Source organism: Stigmatopora nigra, chromosome 21, assembly GCF_051989575.1.
Source record: "Stigmatopora nigra isolate UIUO_SnigA chromosome 21, RoL_Snig_1.1, whole genome shotgun sequence".
Taxonomy (NCBI): domain Eukaryota; kingdom Metazoa; phylum Chordata; class Actinopteri; order Syngnathiformes; family Syngnathidae; genus Stigmatopora; species Stigmatopora nigra.
Genome location: NC_135528.1, coordinates 9,886,140 through 9,903,432, shown reverse-complemented (window position 1 = coordinate 9,903,432; position 17,293 = coordinate 9,886,140). Strand labels below are relative to the sequence as shown.

General features: G+C 59.2%; 1 protein-coding gene across 15 annotated transcripts; it reads right to left on the bottom strand.

Moving 5' to 3' along the window:
• Positions 1 to 353: 353 nt before the first annotated feature.
• Positions 354 to 17,115, bottom strand: clasp2 (cytoplasmic linker associated protein 2). 15 transcript variants are annotated; one of them, XM_077742799.1, is made up of 43 exons: positions 15,989 to 17,115; positions 15,666 to 15,744; positions 15,481 to 15,584; positions 15,164 to 15,255; positions 14,052 to 14,127; positions 13,861 to 13,958; positions 12,793 to 12,863; positions 11,986 to 12,129; positions 11,838 to 11,911; positions 11,655 to 11,747; positions 11,317 to 11,462; positions 11,098 to 11,233; positions 10,940 to 11,010; positions 10,804 to 10,863; positions 10,636 to 10,713; positions 10,365 to 10,532; positions 10,084 to 10,130; positions 9,762 to 9,905; positions 9,474 to 9,497; positions 9,132 to 9,263; positions 8,956 to 8,982; positions 7,727 to 7,888; positions 7,545 to 7,589; positions 6,989 to 7,096; positions 6,799 to 6,861; positions 6,066 to 6,175; positions 5,924 to 5,947; positions 5,462 to 5,617; positions 5,262 to 5,353; positions 5,070 to 5,133; positions 4,472 to 4,531; positions 4,248 to 4,250; positions 3,934 to 4,097; positions 3,767 to 3,845; positions 2,795 to 2,938; positions 2,581 to 2,715; positions 2,351 to 2,457; positions 1,947 to 2,239; positions 1,647 to 1,840; positions 1,417 to 1,545; positions 1,134 to 1,340; positions 887 to 1,003; positions 354 to 716 (listed from the first exon to the last, which is right to left on the bottom strand). In XM_077742799.1, exons 1-43 carry the CDS (start codon positions 16,184 to 16,186, stop codon positions 642 to 644), a joined length of 4,593 nt encoding a protein of 1,530 aa, XP_077598925.1. In that variant the 5' UTR covers positions 16,187 to 17,115; the 3' UTR covers positions 354 to 641. The 15 variants fall into 15 exon arrangements, with proteins under 15 accessions (XP_077598925.1, XP_077598912.1, XP_077598910.1 ...); XM_077742786.1 differs by lacking the exon at positions 4,472 to 4,531 and having other exon boundaries at positions 1,647 to 1,837; positions 3,934 to 4,250; positions 15,989 to 17,112; XM_077742784.1 differs by lacking the exon at positions 4,472 to 4,531 and having other exon boundaries at positions 3,934 to 4,250; positions 15,989 to 17,111.
• Positions 17,116 to 17,293: the final 178 nt, after the last annotated feature.

Sequence of the window (17,293 nt, the reverse complement as noted above, 5' to 3'; positions counted from 1 at the left end):
GAACTGACATTTTTTTTTTGGGGGGGGGGGGGGGGGGGGGGGGGGGCTGTTCCAATGACTTCACATAGATTGGGCAATTTCAAAATAAATGTGATTGGACAACTTTTTGGATCACACGGACCGGGTTCCTTTCTCCAAATGGTACCGCGGTGGGTGCCCCTGGACCCTCGGATGGCGTGGCCAACAAAACAACATCGACGTGACGGGATTGACGTGTCACGGGGGAACGGGGGATAGTCGCAGCGGCTGCCCTCCAAATGACCAAAACGCCCATATGTACAAGTTGTTTATTTATCGGAAGCGGGGAGGGGGCTTTGAAAATACACTGGACGCATTGAAAGAACGACGGCGGGCCGTCGGAGCCAGCTGCGCCCACGTGGACTCAGAATGGGGGATCCGTTGACGTCGGCGGCCCCCCTCGCTCGCTCGCTCGCTTTGTTTGTGTACCGTTTTGCTTTCCGTGGAACCTTTTTGCGGCGACGGCGGCGGGCAGCTTGGAGCTAAATGATCATCGGGAGGAGGGCAAGGGGGGGTGGGGGGGAGGAGCATCCGTCCCGGTTAGCCAGGGGGCGGGGCAAGGCAGGGTGAGCAGAAAATCCTGGCTGGCGGGGAAGGACGGACATGTCGAGGACAGGACTCCCCTAAAGGTTGTCCGAGGGCTCGCTCCCGCCGGAACCCGACTGGGCGCGCTTGATGTAAAGGTTGAGCAGCTTCAGCTTGGAGGGGAAAAAGATATACACCATCAGTGCTCCCCTTGCAAATGGGCAGGTTGATAGGAAGAAAGGAAGGAAGGAAGGAAGGCAAGCATGCAAATGGGCTGCAGGGCGGGGGTTAGGAAGGAAGGCAAGCAGGAAAAGAGAAGATGATGGAGAGCTTTTGGGCTCACCTTGCTGCTGGAGAGCTGGCTGAGATGCGGCTTGAGGTCTTCCCCGACCACGGCGTAGATGGCCACCAGGCAGAAGACGCAGGCTTTCCTCACGCTGCTCTCCGAGTTGTCGTAACCCTGTTGAGGCGCAGGTGGTGAGCGTTAGCTGTTTGGGCCGTCGCAATGGCAGCCAGAGACCGATCCCTCCCATCGTCCCACCACCACCACCACCACTACCACTACTACCACTACTAATACTACTACTGGCCTGCACGAGTCCCGGCACAATCTCGGCGAGCAGGCCGGCCAGGGCGTCGCGGGGCATCCTCTCCGCCACCTTGGTCTGCATCTTGATGGCGGCCAGGTTGACGGGGTAGTCGGCCGACTGGACGATGGGACACAGGACCTTGACGCACTGCTCGGGCCCGATGGACAGGGCCAGCGTGGCCGCCGTCTCCTCGGCCGCCCGGACCACCTGCGGCCCAGCCAGCGACCTTTGTCAACACTGTCAACCAGAAAGCGGGCGGGCGGGCGGGCGGCTCCGCCTCTACCTCCTTGTGAGGGTCCTTGTGCGCCTCCAAAGCCTTCATGATGGTGAGCTCGGCGTAGTTCTTAAACCTCCACGGCTGCTTGCCCAAAATCTCCCGCAGGACCCGCAGAGCCAGCGTACGGATGACGTGCTGTGCGCGGGAGGGAGGGAGGGAGGGAGGAGGAGGAGGTGGAAAGTGGAGCTTTACCGGGAGGAGCTCCAAATGACAAACCCAAGGTGGAGAGCCCGTACCTCCGGGTCGCCCATGGTCTCCAGCAGCAGCAGAAGGATGGTCTTGAAGTGCTCGTCCCACAGCTGCTGCGCGTCGTCGCGGATGAGCCGGAGCAGCTCTCCCAGCGCCGTCTTGCGTTCTTCGGCGCGCTCGTTGTGATTGGATAGCTCCTTCAGCAGCTGGCCCATCAGCTCCGAGCGAGCCGGCCCGCCTTCTGCCAAAAGGAGGCGACGGTGGGCGGGGCGACCGACTGACCGACCGACGAGCGGACGCTCACTCACTCTCTCTCTCTCTCTCTCTCGGCTACCCTCGGGACTTACCGTCGGCCAGGCGCTCCTCCGGCTCCTCGTCTTTGCGGCCGGCCTTGTGCGGCGAGTCGGGGAAGTGCTTGCGGGCGCCTCGCGGGCTGGACGAAAGCAGGGGGGTGTTGAGCAGGGAGGTCTTGTTGTCCAGGGCCGTGCGCCCGCCGCCACCGCCGCCCGGCTCGGGCGCCAGCTGCTCGTTCATGTCCTCTTGGCTGCGCACGCTGAAGTTCTGAATGGCCTCGGTGACGCCCTTCAGCGAGCTGTAGATGTCCTCCGAGTCCAGGTTCTCCGTCTCGTAGTCGAAGGCGCTGGAAAGCCGGACCCAAAAAAAAAAACAAAAGCGGGTGAGCCCAATCGGGCGGGGGAGCCCGTTTGGGGCCCGACTTCGACCGTCCTTCCTCCACCGCGCTCTTCCTTACCCGGGCACGGGGCCGTCGAGCGAGACGTCGGTGGGGGACGTGACGGGGCTGGACCAACCGGCCGGCGACCGGGGGCCGTGTCGGCTCAGGGGGCTGCCCGCGGACGCCTGGGGTGGAGGGGTTGAGTGTCAAAAGGCCGGGCGGGGCCCGTCCGCCGGGCGGGGCCCATCCGCCGGGCGGGGCCCATCCGCCGGGCGGGGCCCATCCGCCGGCCGGCGAGCGACCCTAACCTGGCCGGCGTTCTTCAGGTGGTTCTGGAGCAGCTTGGTGGCTCCGTCCTGGAAGGTCTTGGGCAGCGCCGCCAGCAGCATGCTGAACTCGGGCGTGTTGAGCTGGAACAGGGCGATCAGCACCGCCTGGGCCGCCTGCAACCACACCGGGAGGGGGGGGGTTTTGGATTTGGTCAAGCCTCGGAGGAGCACCACCGCGCCGGCGGTGACCCACCTTTCGGACCTCCGAGCTCTTGGGGTCGGTGGTCCAGGTGATGACGCGAGAGACGGCCAGCCGGGTCTCGCTGGAGTTGACAAAGTCGGGGGCCTCCATTTGCAGAGTCAGCGTCTCGATGTAGCGCAAAATGGCCACTTTTACCTGCCGGACAAAAAAAAAAGCAAAGCAAAAGCATTAAGGTGGGGGGGGGGGAGCCCAAGCCAGAGAGAAAAGCCCCTCGGAGGTGGGAAAGAGAGACATTTGAAGACATGGACAGAGAGAGAGAGTCTCTGCCGTCGACAGAGACGGACAGCGCTTGGAGGGTTACCACGGTTACGTAAATGTCTGAAAAAGCTTTTACTTTTGCTTTGCCCAACAAAAAAATGTCAAAATCAAGGCGAGGCTCAACGCCGCCCCCCTCTTCAATCGTTCGCACGGACCGCCGCCGCCGCCGGCGGACGTAAATTGGCTCCTGCTCCGGGAAAAGAACAACGGACGCCTCTTACAGTCTGACTGACCTGGCGGGAGCGTCTCCAGGCGGCGGCCTGCTCGTCAAGCGAGCAGGCGTGGCGCCGTCGCGCCCTGGGGGGGAAGCATTTTAGCGGCGACCCCCCACGACACGAGCTCCCAACGGGCTTGGGAAAGACACAGAGAGGAAAAGTACCACGTCAAGTGGGCCCAGCGCCAGGAAAGAGGCGATGGGGGGGTCTGGGGGGGGGGCTTTGCCGTCCTATCGCCCGTCTCTGGCCCAAATTTCACATTTTAGGCGTCGAACGACGGCGTAGTGACGACGCCGCTTGGATCTGGCGCGTGGCTCTGGATCGACGGACGCACAAGTCGCCGCGGCTGGCCAATTTCTACTCTAGCGAGGCGTCGCCATATACCAATGGAGTCGCAGAAGGGCTCGGGGGGGTGGGGGCGAGACGACGACGGCGACAACGGCGGGGAAAGAAGAAGGGCCCCCGCCTGCTCTCGGTGGGCTCGCTTTACCTTGAGGTTGGGCGTCTGCGTCTGGTCCACGGTGAACCTCATGAGGATGGTAAACTGCAGGTCGTTGGGGAAGGCCTCACTGCGGGGGGACGGCAAAAGGGGACACAAACGGCGGTTGGTCCGGATCGCCCACGGGCTCACGTGCTCGGCCCATCTCTCTCACGCACCGGGTGACGTCCAGCGCCCTCTGGACCTTGGCTTGCACCGAGCCCAGCAGGTCGGCGCCCATCTTCTTCAGGAGCTGCGTCAGCAACACAAAGAGCCAGTCTTGCAGCTCCTCCTTGTGCACTTGAATGAAGTCCACCAAGGTCTCCAAGAACATGCTGAACACCTGACCGGGAGGAGAACAAAAAAAAGAAAAAGTCGCTCGGGCCGGCCGCCGGGGCCATTGGCTTTCCCCGCTAAAGCCGGTAAGAACCACCAGATGTGTACCACGTGGCGTCACCCCACACAAACCAAAGGACGGGACGACGGCACTTACCCTCTGTGCCGTTTCAGGTGGGGGAAGAGGACGCGCAGCGGCCATGGCGGTGGCGGCATGAAGGAGGAGAGATCGGAGGAGGAAAGGCGCCGGTTAGAATACAAAAGAAACAACTTTTGCACAGTCAAACATTTGGAAAGGCCGGCTCCGAAGAAGGGACCACAAACAAAAACAAACAAAAATGGCCGACCAGGGGGACGGGACGGATGGGACGCGGTCGGTACCTTGAAGGAAGCCGAGCTTATACCGGATTCTGCCGTGCCGTACGCCCTGCCAGAGTCCCGCTGAAATTCATTGAAATCATCAAATGATCAAAAAAAAAGGGGGGCGAGGAAAAAAAGAGAAAAAGCAAACCGGGCCGGTAAGAAGAGGAGCCCATGCGGGTTAGCGGGAGGGAGCAGCGGGCTAGCCACTAGGTTTGAAAATTCAACAAAATCAGGAAAGACTAAAAAGGAGTTAGGCCCTCCCTCCCTGGAGTCACATGGCGAGCCTGCGCTCAGACCCACGTGCCGTTAGGAAAAGGCATGCCTCAACAAACTTGCGTTTTTGGGGATGGCCAAGTGGAGAAGAAAACCAGGGTTTTTCAGTCCCCCTCCACCCCTTCATCAAGTGGACTCCAAAATGCAACGTGTCATTAAAGTAGCGCTCCATTCGCACCTCAAAGCAATATCTAGCGTGAAGCGTCACTCCTCATTCAATAATGTGTGCGTGCGTGCGCGGGCGCATGCGGGTGTCTGCGCCTGGCGTACGTTGCGCCCTTTTTTTCTGGCAGAATCCGGTACAGTGGACCAAAAGCGCTGGAGCCGTGCATGCAAAGCGTACCTTGCTGTGAGGGTCGGCAAACATGCGGGTGAAGATCTCGCACAGTCTCTTCAACTCCACCCGGCTGCGGAAGAGAAAAAAAAAAAAAAACAAGGTCAACTTTCCGCCCAGTTCCAGGCGCCGCCAAGCGCCGCCCAGTTCCAGGCACCGCCAAGCGCCGGCAAACTCGCCGCCAAGCGCCGGCAAACTCGCCTGAGGGAGCGCTGGTTCTTTAAAAGAGCCTGAAGTCCCAGAAGACCCTCCTTCCTCTCCGACCAGTTGGCGCTGGCGCAGCGGTTCAACACCTGGACGCCGCCGGTAAAAGCGGCGTGAGAGCGTCGCTCGGCCGGCCGGGTTTTGCTCCGGTTTCCACGCGCGTCCCGGCGGGCGGGAGGGCGGACGCACGCACGCACCTCGGCCACGTCTTCCGTCTGCCTCATGTAGGTGGGAATGGCGCCGCCGTTCCTGGAACTGTAGGACCTCTCCGAGCAGGCGCTGGACGCGTCGCTGTTGGCGTCGTCGTCCGAGTACATGCCGTAGTTTTCGTAGCGCCGCCGTGCCGGCTTCTTCTGCGGGGAAGGGGGAGGGACGGAAAACAAAACAAAACAAAAAGAGGAAGAGAGAAAGGCAACAAGTCAAGCCTTCAACCAGCAAAGCTCCACTTCAATTCCCGTCGGTGGAACGGAGCCGTGCCAGTGGGCCAGTCGAAACCGAGGGGCGAGACGTGCCCCTTAGCCAGAGGCCCCCTCACCCCGACAAAATCAAGTACGTTTGGAGGGGGAGAATCGGTGCAATATCTAGACAAAGACGAGCGGCAAATGCACGTGTGGAGACGGCACGGGACCGGAGGCGGGGAAGAAGAGGAAGAAGCTGACCTTGGATCGCACGTCTCCCAACAGCTGATTGCATTAACGAGAGGTAGAAGCCGGGTTAGTCGGTCTAGCGCTCCGGCGGGCGGGCGGGCGGGCGAGCATGCGCGCCGGACGTGGGACGCGCGCGCCGGGGATTTGGACTCACCAGGGCGTCCGCCAGCGCCTCTTCCACGTCCGAGCCGGTGTTGAGGACCCTCATGGCGCTGACCGAGGACGAAAGGCGGCCCGACTGACCCGCGCCGCCCAAACTGGAACCTGCCGTGGGAAGAGGAAAAGGGAGGGTCACCGACGGCGGGGACGGCGGGAGAAATCGACTGGGGAAAGGACGCCGGCGGGCACGACGGGTCGCCGCTTCATTCTTGGGATGGGTTAGGTGACATTTCGGAAGCAAAAGAAACATTGAAAAACAAAAAAACAAAAAAAAACAAAAACAAAGCCTCACTGTCCACTTGTTGTGTTGGCAATAGCAGATTGGATTCAAAAGGGAGACACTTTGGAAAACAGACAAGGAGGGCCGGCCGTGCCGTAACGTGCCGTGACAACGTGCAACCGAGGAGGACCCTGCTTTTTGGATGGATTTGGATTGGAAGCTGCCCCAAAGGCTTTTCTGCTATTTGGAAACGCAACGGCGTGGAAGGAAGGAAAGAAGGAAGGAAGGAAGGGAGGAAGGAAAGAAGGAAGGAAGGAAGGGAGGAAGGAAAGAAGGAAGGAAGGAAAGAAGGAAGGAAACATGCCATTCCGCCATCACAACTTCAAAAGGCACAAAAAAAAGCAAATGGCAAAAGAAAAAGATGGCAAATGGAAGGGAGAGGGGGAGGGAGGGAGGGAGGGAGGGAGGCCACTGCCGGCAAAAACAAGTACGAGTACTCAGCCTTGACCTGCGGCCCCGAAAAGCTCGGGGGCGTGGAGGGTTCCCGTGGAGCGAGAGTAGCTCCGCGAGGCTGCCGACCACATTTGAAAAAGACAAATCAAAATGGAGAAAGAAAAAAAAAAAAAGTCAAAGCCCAATATAACATATCCACCCACCCTAGGCCTTGGCACTATAAGAAGGGCAACCCAGCTACTCACCCAAGGGCGCCAAGGAACGGACGGGGCTGGCGTCCCGGCTGCTCTCCCTGCTGGCCTCTCGGCTGCAGCCCTGACTCATACTGGGCCGGGGGATGCGGCTGCCCCGAACTGGCGCCGCCGTAAAGGCCCGCCCCCACCCCAAAACGCAAAAAAAGAAGGGAAGAAGAAAAAAAAAAAGAAGAAGAAGAGTCAAAGAGAGAGACAAACCTCAGGGAAAACAAACAACAAAAAGAAGGAGGGAGGAAAGTGGCTCGGGAGGTGCCCCGGGCGAGCATCGGGACCACCTTGCGCTTCAAAATCTTGCCTATAAGGTTTCTTTTGACTTTTTGTTCTACGGACAGCCTTAATGCCAGGTGGCTCACGGAGGCGGCCCACCGCCGACGGCTCCGTCCCCGCCTCCGGGCCGCCGCAAAACCGACTCGGCCGAGTGCCAGAGACGCCAGGACCGACCGCCGCTTTGCCCGGGAGGGGCGGCGGATAGGGGGCGGAGACGGGACGGCGGGGCCGCCGCTGGCCCTTTTGCCTTTAGGCTCCGGGCTTTAAGCTTACGGCTTACCTCCTCTGCTGGCACCGTTGTAGATGCAGCTGCTGCTGGAGGGAGCTGGAGAGGAAGAGAGAGGAAGAGAGAAAAAGACAGAATAGAAAGAGAGAGAGAGAAAGGTAGCAAAAGACAATCAAAGGCTGCACAGCCAAAAACACATAACTACGTCCACACGGGTCTACCCGGCCGGCACTCACCCACGGACAGGCGCGTGGGCGACGAGTCTCTGGAGCAGCCCTGGCTGCGGGGGATGCGGCTCCGCCTGCCTCCTCCCGGCGTGACCCGCCGGGCCGACGACTTGAGCGTGCTCAGCGCCGTGGTGGTCAGCACTCGGCCGGGGGAGCCGCTACGGCTTCCGGCTTGGGGGGGGAGAAGGGAGAAGGGAGCACCCATTCAGACACGGGCGGCTGGTGGCCTTCCCATCCGGGACGGCGGAAATACAGAAACAGAGAGATAGAGAGACGGCCAACGCGCGCAAAAATGGGGGCCCTTTTTCACCGCCGTCGTTCCTGACTCTCCTCGGCCAAGGGGATTGATTATTTATCCGGGGGCCTACGCTGCGGGATAGCGTATACGTGCCGTCCTTTTTTATTTTCTTTGCCTCGATACGGGAACACGCGTGCGGGGAAGCGAGCGACGCCGGCATGCCGGGAGAAAGGAGCTTGGGGTGTGGGGAGGGCCGCCACACAAACACGGGGGAGAGACCGCAAAATGGCCCAGCTGGGAAAAAAAGGGGGAGCCCAGTCCAGGCAACACAAGTCCAGTAAAGCCAAGCCATATCCACAGCACGGGGAATGGAGAGCAAAAGCAAGGAAACTAAAGACACCATTTTTTGCATGCGTTTCACGTCTTCCGGAAGTCCATCCTACCCGACTAAACGCCGCTAGCTTAACGCCGCTTAACGAGTTGTCATTTGCTACACCTGCGTTTGCTGGGCAAAAGGTGGCATGCAAGGGCACGCCCCAAAGCAGAGAGAGTGGAACCTCTAGAAAAAAAAACAAAAACTCCATGCAAAGCCTGCGTGGAAAGACACACAAAGCCATTCCATTTTGGCGGCCAACTCAAAAGCATTTTCTTTTTTGTGGCTGTCATGTTCACATTGAAGAAGAAAGGCCACACAATTAGCCGGCTCCATTTTTTCAGGTCACTAAGAAGGTTAGCAACTCGGAATCGCGACGAGATCTCTCTACGGTACTCTGGTGGAGACACGCCCCTCGCCTCACAAAGTTAACGCTAACCAATTCCAGATTCTTTTTCTAATTTGCGGCCTCAGAGGTTCCACCGTATTTCGAACGTAGATAAAAAAAAAAAAAAAGAGCCAACCAAACAAACAAACACACCCGATGATGAGATTTAGACGCTCGCACGATGGAACAACGTTACAAACACGCACATGTGATTGGACGTATGCGCGCGAGGGGAATACCTGGCGTGCAATCGGATTCGTCGGAACCTGAAGGCAGAAAAAGAGCGCCGCCGCCGTGAAGGCCAGAGGCGCCAGACAAAAGCCCAGGAGAGAGAGAGAGAGAGAACGAGAGAGAGAGAGAGAGAGAGAGAGAACGAGAGAGAGCCCACGCCGCCCAACGCGCCGCCACTACTCACGTTGTGACTGGGACACCATTTTGCTACGGCTGCGACCCCTGGAGTCTGTTTGGCCAGAGGCGCCGCCCCCGCCGCCGCCGCCACCGCCGCCGCCACCGCCGGTCGTCAAAGGTTGCTTGGCGCGTACGCGGCCTGCGAGGAGGTAAAAAGACACATTGAAAAAGGGCAGCTCCCACCGGGAGGACGTTAGCGCCCTACGCTCAAGCGGTAAAAACCCCAGGTGTAACTTGGGCTGGGGGAAACCAGGAAGTGAGGGTGGAGGTGCAAGTGAGCAAGCAGGCAAGCGACACATCAAAATGGAAGACGGCGGGAACGGGAATTGGGGGAGATGGACCAGCTTACCATCCGCTCTATCGCGGGTATCGTCTTTACGGGCGGATGGAGAAGAACGAATGGATGGGGCAGAGGGCGAGAAAATGGAAAGAGGACCGCCGGGATCCAAAAGCAAAGGCCCGAAAAGACAAGAGAAAGAAGAGCCCTGCATTAGTCGACGGCTCCGCCGTTCGAACGACTCAAAAGAGTCAAATGACTCAAAGGACTCTTTTCAGTGGGGAAAAAAAAAAAAAAAAAAAAGTGGTTTTTCAGGTCCTGGCGTCGGCCGGCACTTTGGAAGTCAACCGAGAGATTTACCCAGTGAGGCGTAGGAGCCGGGGAGCAGGCGACCGGGCCCCTTGGGCGCCACCCGCCGGCTCTGAGCGGCGGCGGCGTTGACGTCTACGTCGCTGCGGGAGCGCTGCAGGGGGGTGGCCGACACGCCTTTTGGCCCGGCGGGGACTGACGGTCGGGAGTGGTGTGGTGGTGGGTGGTGGGTGGTGGTAGGTGGTAGGTGGTGATGGGTTCGAGACAAAGGTGGTGACCGGACACATGCGGGAATCACAGTACAAAAATCAACGGGCAGGATCATCGGGTGTGGCTGCGTGCATCGACTGTGCATTTTGCGCCGCAGACTCACCTCGACCGGGCGCCGCCGCCGCCGACCATTTGGAAGACAGCGGCCGACTGTGCGGGGGGGACAAAAAAAAAGAAGAAGAAGAAAATAGGACAGGTCAAATACCCATGCGGGCGTGTACGTAACATTTTTCTTTTCAAGCTCTCCAAAAGTTGCCTACGGGAAGACGGCCGGCGTGGCTAAAGGCAAGAATAAAAACAGCCGTAGCCCCGGCTAAGACGGCCGGCCACAAAGGGCGGCGGCCATGCCGGATCCGGCTGGATCTTACTTTGGCTCTTTCTTACTTGAGGCTCTCCTGCGAGGAGGAGGACGAACGGTCGCTCTGAGGCAGCGAAGCCACGCTGCCCGAACTGCGCAGGCAGGACTGCAAGGTGCGCTGGTACGACGACTCCAGAGAGTTGTACAGGGCGTCCGCCTCCGCCGGGAAGTGGCTTCTCAGACCCCAGTAAGCCCTGGCGGCGGAGGGGGGGGGGGGGGGGGGGGTTCGTGGGAAGGAAGAGCTTTGCTTTGACCAAGCGCCCCCACACACATGACCTTTTGCCCAACCCCACTCACTTGCGGGCCTCCACACGCGCTTCCGAGTCGGCGTCTCGGATTCCCTTCTTGATGCTCTCCACCAAAACGGCCGCGTGCCTGCCGGTCACAGTCCCACCGTTTACAGCAGTGCGCGCTCGGTCGGTCGGGGTGGACGCCGCCGCTCTACGGCGGTCCACGCCGGCTCACCTCTCCAGCGAATGCGTGTGCCACTCTTGCAAGAGGAGGTCCAAAAAGTCGTAACAGCGCCTAAAGGAAGAGGAAGTCCATTTTCAAGCGGCTCGTCTTTTTTCTGGCAGTCGACGGGACCGACGAGCGCGCCCACCTTCGAACGGACACCGACTTGGACGCGCAGTTACCGGTGATCAGGGGGATCAGTCGGGGGACGTGCGTGTGCTGAAACAAACCAGGGTTACCAGAGGGGTTTTTTGTTGTTGTTGTTGTTGTTGCCAGTCATTTGATACATTCAAGCGTCGACGCTACCTTTATGATGATGCGGATAGCCGAGACGCCGGAGGTGGCCATGACTTTGGCGCAGTTGGGGATGAGGTTGAAGAGGACGGGCACGATGGCTTCGGCGCCGTGGTCAAATTTGTTGCCCAGCACGGAAGAGAGGTGGCTGCGGCGGAAGGGTCGGGGGTCAGGTCACCGCCACCGACTCACAGAGAAAGAATGCCGGAAGTTTGGGCGCCGGACACCTACGCCACGGTGATGCAGGCCTCCCGGACCACTTGGGATCGCAGGTCCTTGGCGGAGAGCTTGAAGGCTCCGTCCAGGAGGCGCAGGTGCTGGTAGAAGCAGTCGTGGGAAGCCGCGCCGGCCACCAGCAGCGAGCGGATTTTCTTCATCTGATGGACCGACAGGCGGAGGGAGGGAGGGAGGGAGAAAGGGAGGGAGGGAGAAAGGGAGAAAGGGAGGAAAAAAATGAAGCATTTCCCAGGGCAGAGAGCACTTGGGGGCGGGCGAAACGCCGGCCCGTCCCATCGACGGTGCGTCCAATGAGCCCTCATTTTCCCAAGCCCTCATTTGCCCGGACTTACGGCCACAGCCCGCTGGTCCCAGTCGTGCTTGTCGTCGGAGCAGATTTCCCGGATCTTGTTGAGGTTCTCTTCCAGGTCCCTGCTGGAGTAGATCTGCGGGCAAAAAGTGCAAACGCCGATGCTGCCAAAGCCCGCCTTTGCTCGGACGTCGCCGCCGCCGCCTCGGGGAAGACGGCCTCCCACCTGGACGGCGGGGACGTCGGTGAAAGCCTTGACAAAGTCGTCCTCGTCCACGCCGCCGGCGCCGTCTTTGGAGCCTGCAACCCACACCTCCGACGCTCAAACAAACGGCGGGCCGGAGCGTCCAAGCGGAGGGGGAAAGCGCCCGCACCTATCTTTGCCACCGCGGGGCGGCGCGCCGCCGTCGCCGCCGGCTCGGCCGCCTTCTTGGGAACTTTGGGGATCTTGAAGGCCGAGGAAGACGAGCGGTTCCCGTCCACGCTGTCGTCGTCGCCGTCGTCGTCGAAACTGCGATCTGCCGAGAGAAAGGCCCGGGGTTAGCTCCGGGGCTTTACCCATGCTCTGGCGCGGAGCCAGGGCGCCGTGGATCCGCCCCATCGCCGGAGCGACGCACTCACCACCGCCGCCGCAGATGCGCCGACGGACGAGTCGTCTCATGCCGGCGGAGGGACACCCCCCCCCCCCGTCATAGACAAAAAAAAATACAGAAAAATACGAGGCTACTACCCCTTAAAAAAAAAAATCCTAAAAGCCTCCCATCCGCCACAGGCGCTACCGGCATTATTTTTCACACATACTTCCCCCCCTCTCCCTCCCTCCCCGCTCAAGGACGGCGGCCAATGGGACGAGAGGTGACATCATCCCGATCCCGTCGCGGGGAGGCGGCGCACGTGAAATGAGACGAGGGAGTGGACGGAGACGAGCGGCCCAAAGACGTGGAGCTGGCCTAGTTGCCATGGCGACCTGCGCGCCACAGCATCCGGACGGAAAAAAGGCCTCTGCCGACACACAGCTAGCTTGCTCTGATCCCCTCGTCACATTCCAAATAAAATGCGCGCGTCGGGATGAGATGACGGACGGTGGCGGTTTAGTCAGGCGGAAAACCGGGCGGAAAACCGGGCCAAAACCCCCCAAACACCCACCCACCCCCCTCACCTCACCTGGCCTCGCCACTTACCGTGATCCGGGCTGAGAGCCATGTTGCCGGAATTCAGAGCCTCATCGAAGCGAGCCAATATGGCCTGCAACCTAGCGGGAGGGAGAAGAAAACAAAAGATCATTCCGGGACCGCCCCGTCCGGGGGCGCTCGGCACGTCGAGCCGCCGCCACCGTTGCCGCCGCGAGCTGGCCGTCGGACCAAAATAGCAGCGCCACGCACCCTGGCGGTAAGAGCGCTGGCGCTTTGGCGCTCCCTGCAATTCCGCCGCCTCAAAGGGACCGCCCCACGTCCTTTCGCTGGCATATCAAATAGTGGGCCGCAGAGAGAATGGCGGATGGGCTCTTTGGATCCCGCATGGCGCAGTGGCTCTCCGAGATGAGGTGGGGGGAGGAGGGGGCTGGTATATCGCCACCTACTGTTCTCCTCGCGTAAGTGGACGTGCGTGTCGGTGGCGAACAGCGTGGAGCCAACTTTGACGGCGGGGTGATTAGCAGCCAGCGGATCTGCTTCCCCTTTACATAACCTCTCGGCACACACACAGTGCTGTGGTCAGAGGGGGGAGGGGCTAAGAACAAGCCCAGCCTGTCTCTCTCTCTCTCTCTCTCTCCCCCTGTCAACGCATTTACTTTCTTCACGCTTAACAAATCCACATTTTGATGCGACGATGCTATTCAACAGCCATAGAATTCATTGACGGCAGCGAGTTTATTTGACGTGGCGCTTTAAATGAAAAAAGAGAGAGAAAGATGAAGGTCGTACGGCACCAGGAGCGTCCGTGAAGGGGGTTTTCAAAATGGCTCTCAGTATTTCTCACCTAAGCTTTGAACTGGAATGCTAGAGTAATGAGCTTTGCGTTAGGATCAATAGGAAGTTTTTCACCGGTCAAAAACACGCCAAAGCGCCGCGGCTCCGCCCAGCGGGATGCATTGTGCTCGGGATCAAAAGCGCCTCTGTGAGAAGGGCAGAGCGCCGCGTGGCACGGCGCGGCACGGCCCGGGACAGGACGGGGCAGCAAGCCAGCTAGCCCGCTAGCTAGCCGGCTACCTAGCGATCTAGCTATCCGGCAAAAGGGCCAAAAGAACTGACCGTGCGGCAGGAAGTCCCCTCTTGGCCAAGTCCGCCCGCACCCGTTCGCCGACGTGCCGGTAAACGTCCACGATGGTGGCGATGGAGGCCTCTCGTACCTGCGTGACACGGGCGGGCAAAGTTTCATTGTCGGCTGAGCCAAAGCGTTTCCCAAAGCGTGCCCGGCAACTTGAAAAGAGGTCGCCGCTTACCTGAGGGTTCTGGTCCGCCGTCAAAATGCACAGATGAGGAATGATCTTGCTCAGGGTCAAGGTACGAGCGCTGAACCTGGACGGGGCAAAACACCGGCATTACAACAAGAAGATTGCCCACCACCACCACCACCACCATATTTGGCCCCCCTTGTGGAGTCCAGCCAACAGAAGAGGCCAGCGACGCTTGGGGTTGCTCACAAATATATTGGCCCTCGCCGTCACATTTGACCTTTTTAGTCCATTTTTGTTTCCACGTTGCCGGAAGGCATTTGGAGTAGAAATGGATGTTATAAAGTGTCTAGCTTTTGAGCGGCTCAATTGGAAATCCACATCCGCCAATAAGCGGCCATCCAATGCAGGCGTTTTGCATTTGGTTAACATTTCAATCGAGTGGCGTCACATTCAAAAGTCTGCACTGAGCTGGCTAGCTATTAGCCATGACGAGGGGAATGATTGGGCCACGCTTTTTGTCTTCACCGCCAAGCCGCCCAGCCACCTCGGATCAAGCGGCGGCGCTCGGCGTCAGTGCCAGTCGCGAGCCAGAGAAAGAAGGGGCGGGGGGTCCAAAATATGCTGCCTCGGCGACTTGGGGTCCCTCCGTACTTTCTCAGCTGGAAAAGACGTAGGAATCTCTGCGGCGGAGAAGGGGGGAGGGGGCGCCGTGGCGTGGTGTCACGTTACGTTAGCTTTGGCAGTTGAAGCCTGGAGATGGTGCGAGGAGAGCTGAAGCCCACTTTTTTCTTTCCAGGCAAGTGTGTGTCTCTCTCTCTCTCTCTCACTTATTTGGATTGTAAAGAGCTGTGTCTGACAGGGTTCTTCGGGGACTGGGAGGGAGGGGGCTAGCGGGGCCTAGTTGTTCATCAATAAATGTGCCAATCCATACGAGTGCAAAAAAATGACTTTGTTTGATTTCCAATTTTCTACCGCCACTAAGAGTCATTTCTCACTATTTGGGGAAATGGACGGGCGGCGTGGCGACGAGAACGGCGGGACAGCCTTAATCCCGAGAGTCGGGCCACGTTAAGACGGCACGCTTTGTGGACGCGCGACCCCCCCCCCCCCATAACGGGGACGCGCCCTCCTTCTTCCCGAGAAGCTGTCCTACTTACGAGGCCAGCGTGGCGCCCAGGCACTGGCACAGTCCTTCGCGGCTGCGGAAGTTCTTGTGCTTGAAGCCGGGCAGCAGCCTTTCCCACACGTGCTGGAGAGAAAAAGAGAGACAGGCGGCGGACACTTAGCCACCAGTAGAAATGAGCCCGTCGGGGAGATCAAGAGAGGCCGCTCGAGGGAGGGAACGAGAGAGAGAGAGACGCCACGCCGGCCGCTCAGAGAGGATTAAGGGCCGAAAGGGGGCTCTCGGAGACCCCCCGGCTCATTTAAATAGGACGGCTGTCCGGTCACGCTTGCCAAAGACGGCCAGCATTACCGTGGGCGAGGCCGTCCGCTCCATGCAGCGAAGGATGAGCGCTTGGCTGTTCTCCCGCACTTGGTCCTTGCCGTCCCCCAGGCGGTCCACCAGCGCCGGCAGGACTGCAAAGACACACGCCGGCCGAAGGCCTTTTCGTCACGTCATTTGGTCCCCGGCGGGAACAAGTGGACTGACTGACTCACCTGTGCCCAGGTAGCCCCGGAATCGCTCGCCCAGTCGCTCCACCAAGGCGGCGCAGATGTCGATGCCCAAGAGCGCCACCTGCCAAAATACGTAGTACGTGAATGAAATAGGCTTTTTCTACTCTTTGCGTGGCTTGGACTGGCTTTTGAGGGCAAGCAAGCAAGCAAGCAAGCAAGCAAGCAAGCAAGCAAGCCTACAGAGGAGCACGCCTCTCTCCGTCCCGACTAAGGGGGTGGCCCAAAGAAAAATACACGTCCGGCCAACGCAATTCATCCAAAAGAGGAAGCGGGCAAGCACGCCGCTCCTGCTTTCTTGCCCTCACCTTGAAATTGCTGGAGTTGATCCAGCCAGAGAGTTCGTCCACGGTCTTGTCCAAGCGGGGCTTGTCCTGCTCCACGTCCGGCGAGCGTGACGGCTCACTCAGGTAGTCGATGAGTTGCTGGCCGACTTGCAGCCGGCGGCTCACGTCCTTCTGCACGACCTGCTGGTAGAAGTAGTCCATGTTGTCGTGCTCCTCCATGGTCCCGGCGGGCGGCCGTTGGCACTCGGGGAGTCGGAAGGAGCGGAAAATCCTCTAGGAAGCGCGACCAGGAGGGGATAGAAGGCTCGTGCCGCCCCCGCGGGTGTGTCTCGGAGGTCTACGCGCTACGGACTAAAGTCTCCTGGATGTTGGCGACCATCAAATTAGTCCACCGTGCGCACAATTGGCCACCTCGGCTCCGGAGTCATCCCCGCGCCCCCTCACTGCGTTAACTGGCCACACACAACACACACAAAGAGTCGCAAAACAGTCAAAAGGGTGGGCGGCTTCAACTCCCTTAAAAAGTCCAAACAAAGCGAGCGCTGAATGCTGAAAATGACTCTTTGAGGGGGAAAAAAAACAAGCAAAACAATCCTCTCCTCGCGCGAAAACACCGATTAGCAACCGGCTAATTCCGCTAGCTCGGGGCCTTTAGCGTCAGGGGTTCCCAGTTCCCAAACAAAACAAAACAAAAACAAAGGAGGCTGGAAAAGTGTCCACGAAGGCTCTCGGGCTAGGTCCTTACGGCGAGCGGCAAGTTTTTACTCCGAGCCCAACGAGTCCGAAGAAGGGGATCCGAGGTTGTTTGGAGCCGCGTGAAAGCGGTAGGAAAGCTGCGCGACGCCAGGAGAACCAGCGCATTTAGGGGCGACGACGTCCGAGGCGAGCCGTCCTGCTCTCTCCGTCTCCGGTTCGAGCAGCTAGCTAACACAATGGGTCCTTCGACGCCGCACAGCTGACCGCCATGATGCCTGAAGTCAATTCAATAAATGCTCAGGGCTGCGCCAATTGGTAAAATAGCACTCGAGTATAGACATTGCCACTTCTTTCAAATGAACGCAAAGTCATTGATTATTTTCAGGCCGAGAAAGGAATACTAGTGAGCCCAGCCGACAAAGGAATAGGAACGAGTGAACCCCGTTCCATGATACTATTTACGTACGTGTGTGGGCTTTGAGCCGCCCAAGTGGAGTGCATCTTGGCTGCCCTCTGTCGGTATTTTGCTGATGACACCGCTTTGTATGGGGAAACTGTAGATATCCGGGAAGTTTTTTTTTGCACCTTCATTATCTCATTTCATCTCATCTCACTCAATATTAGCCTGTT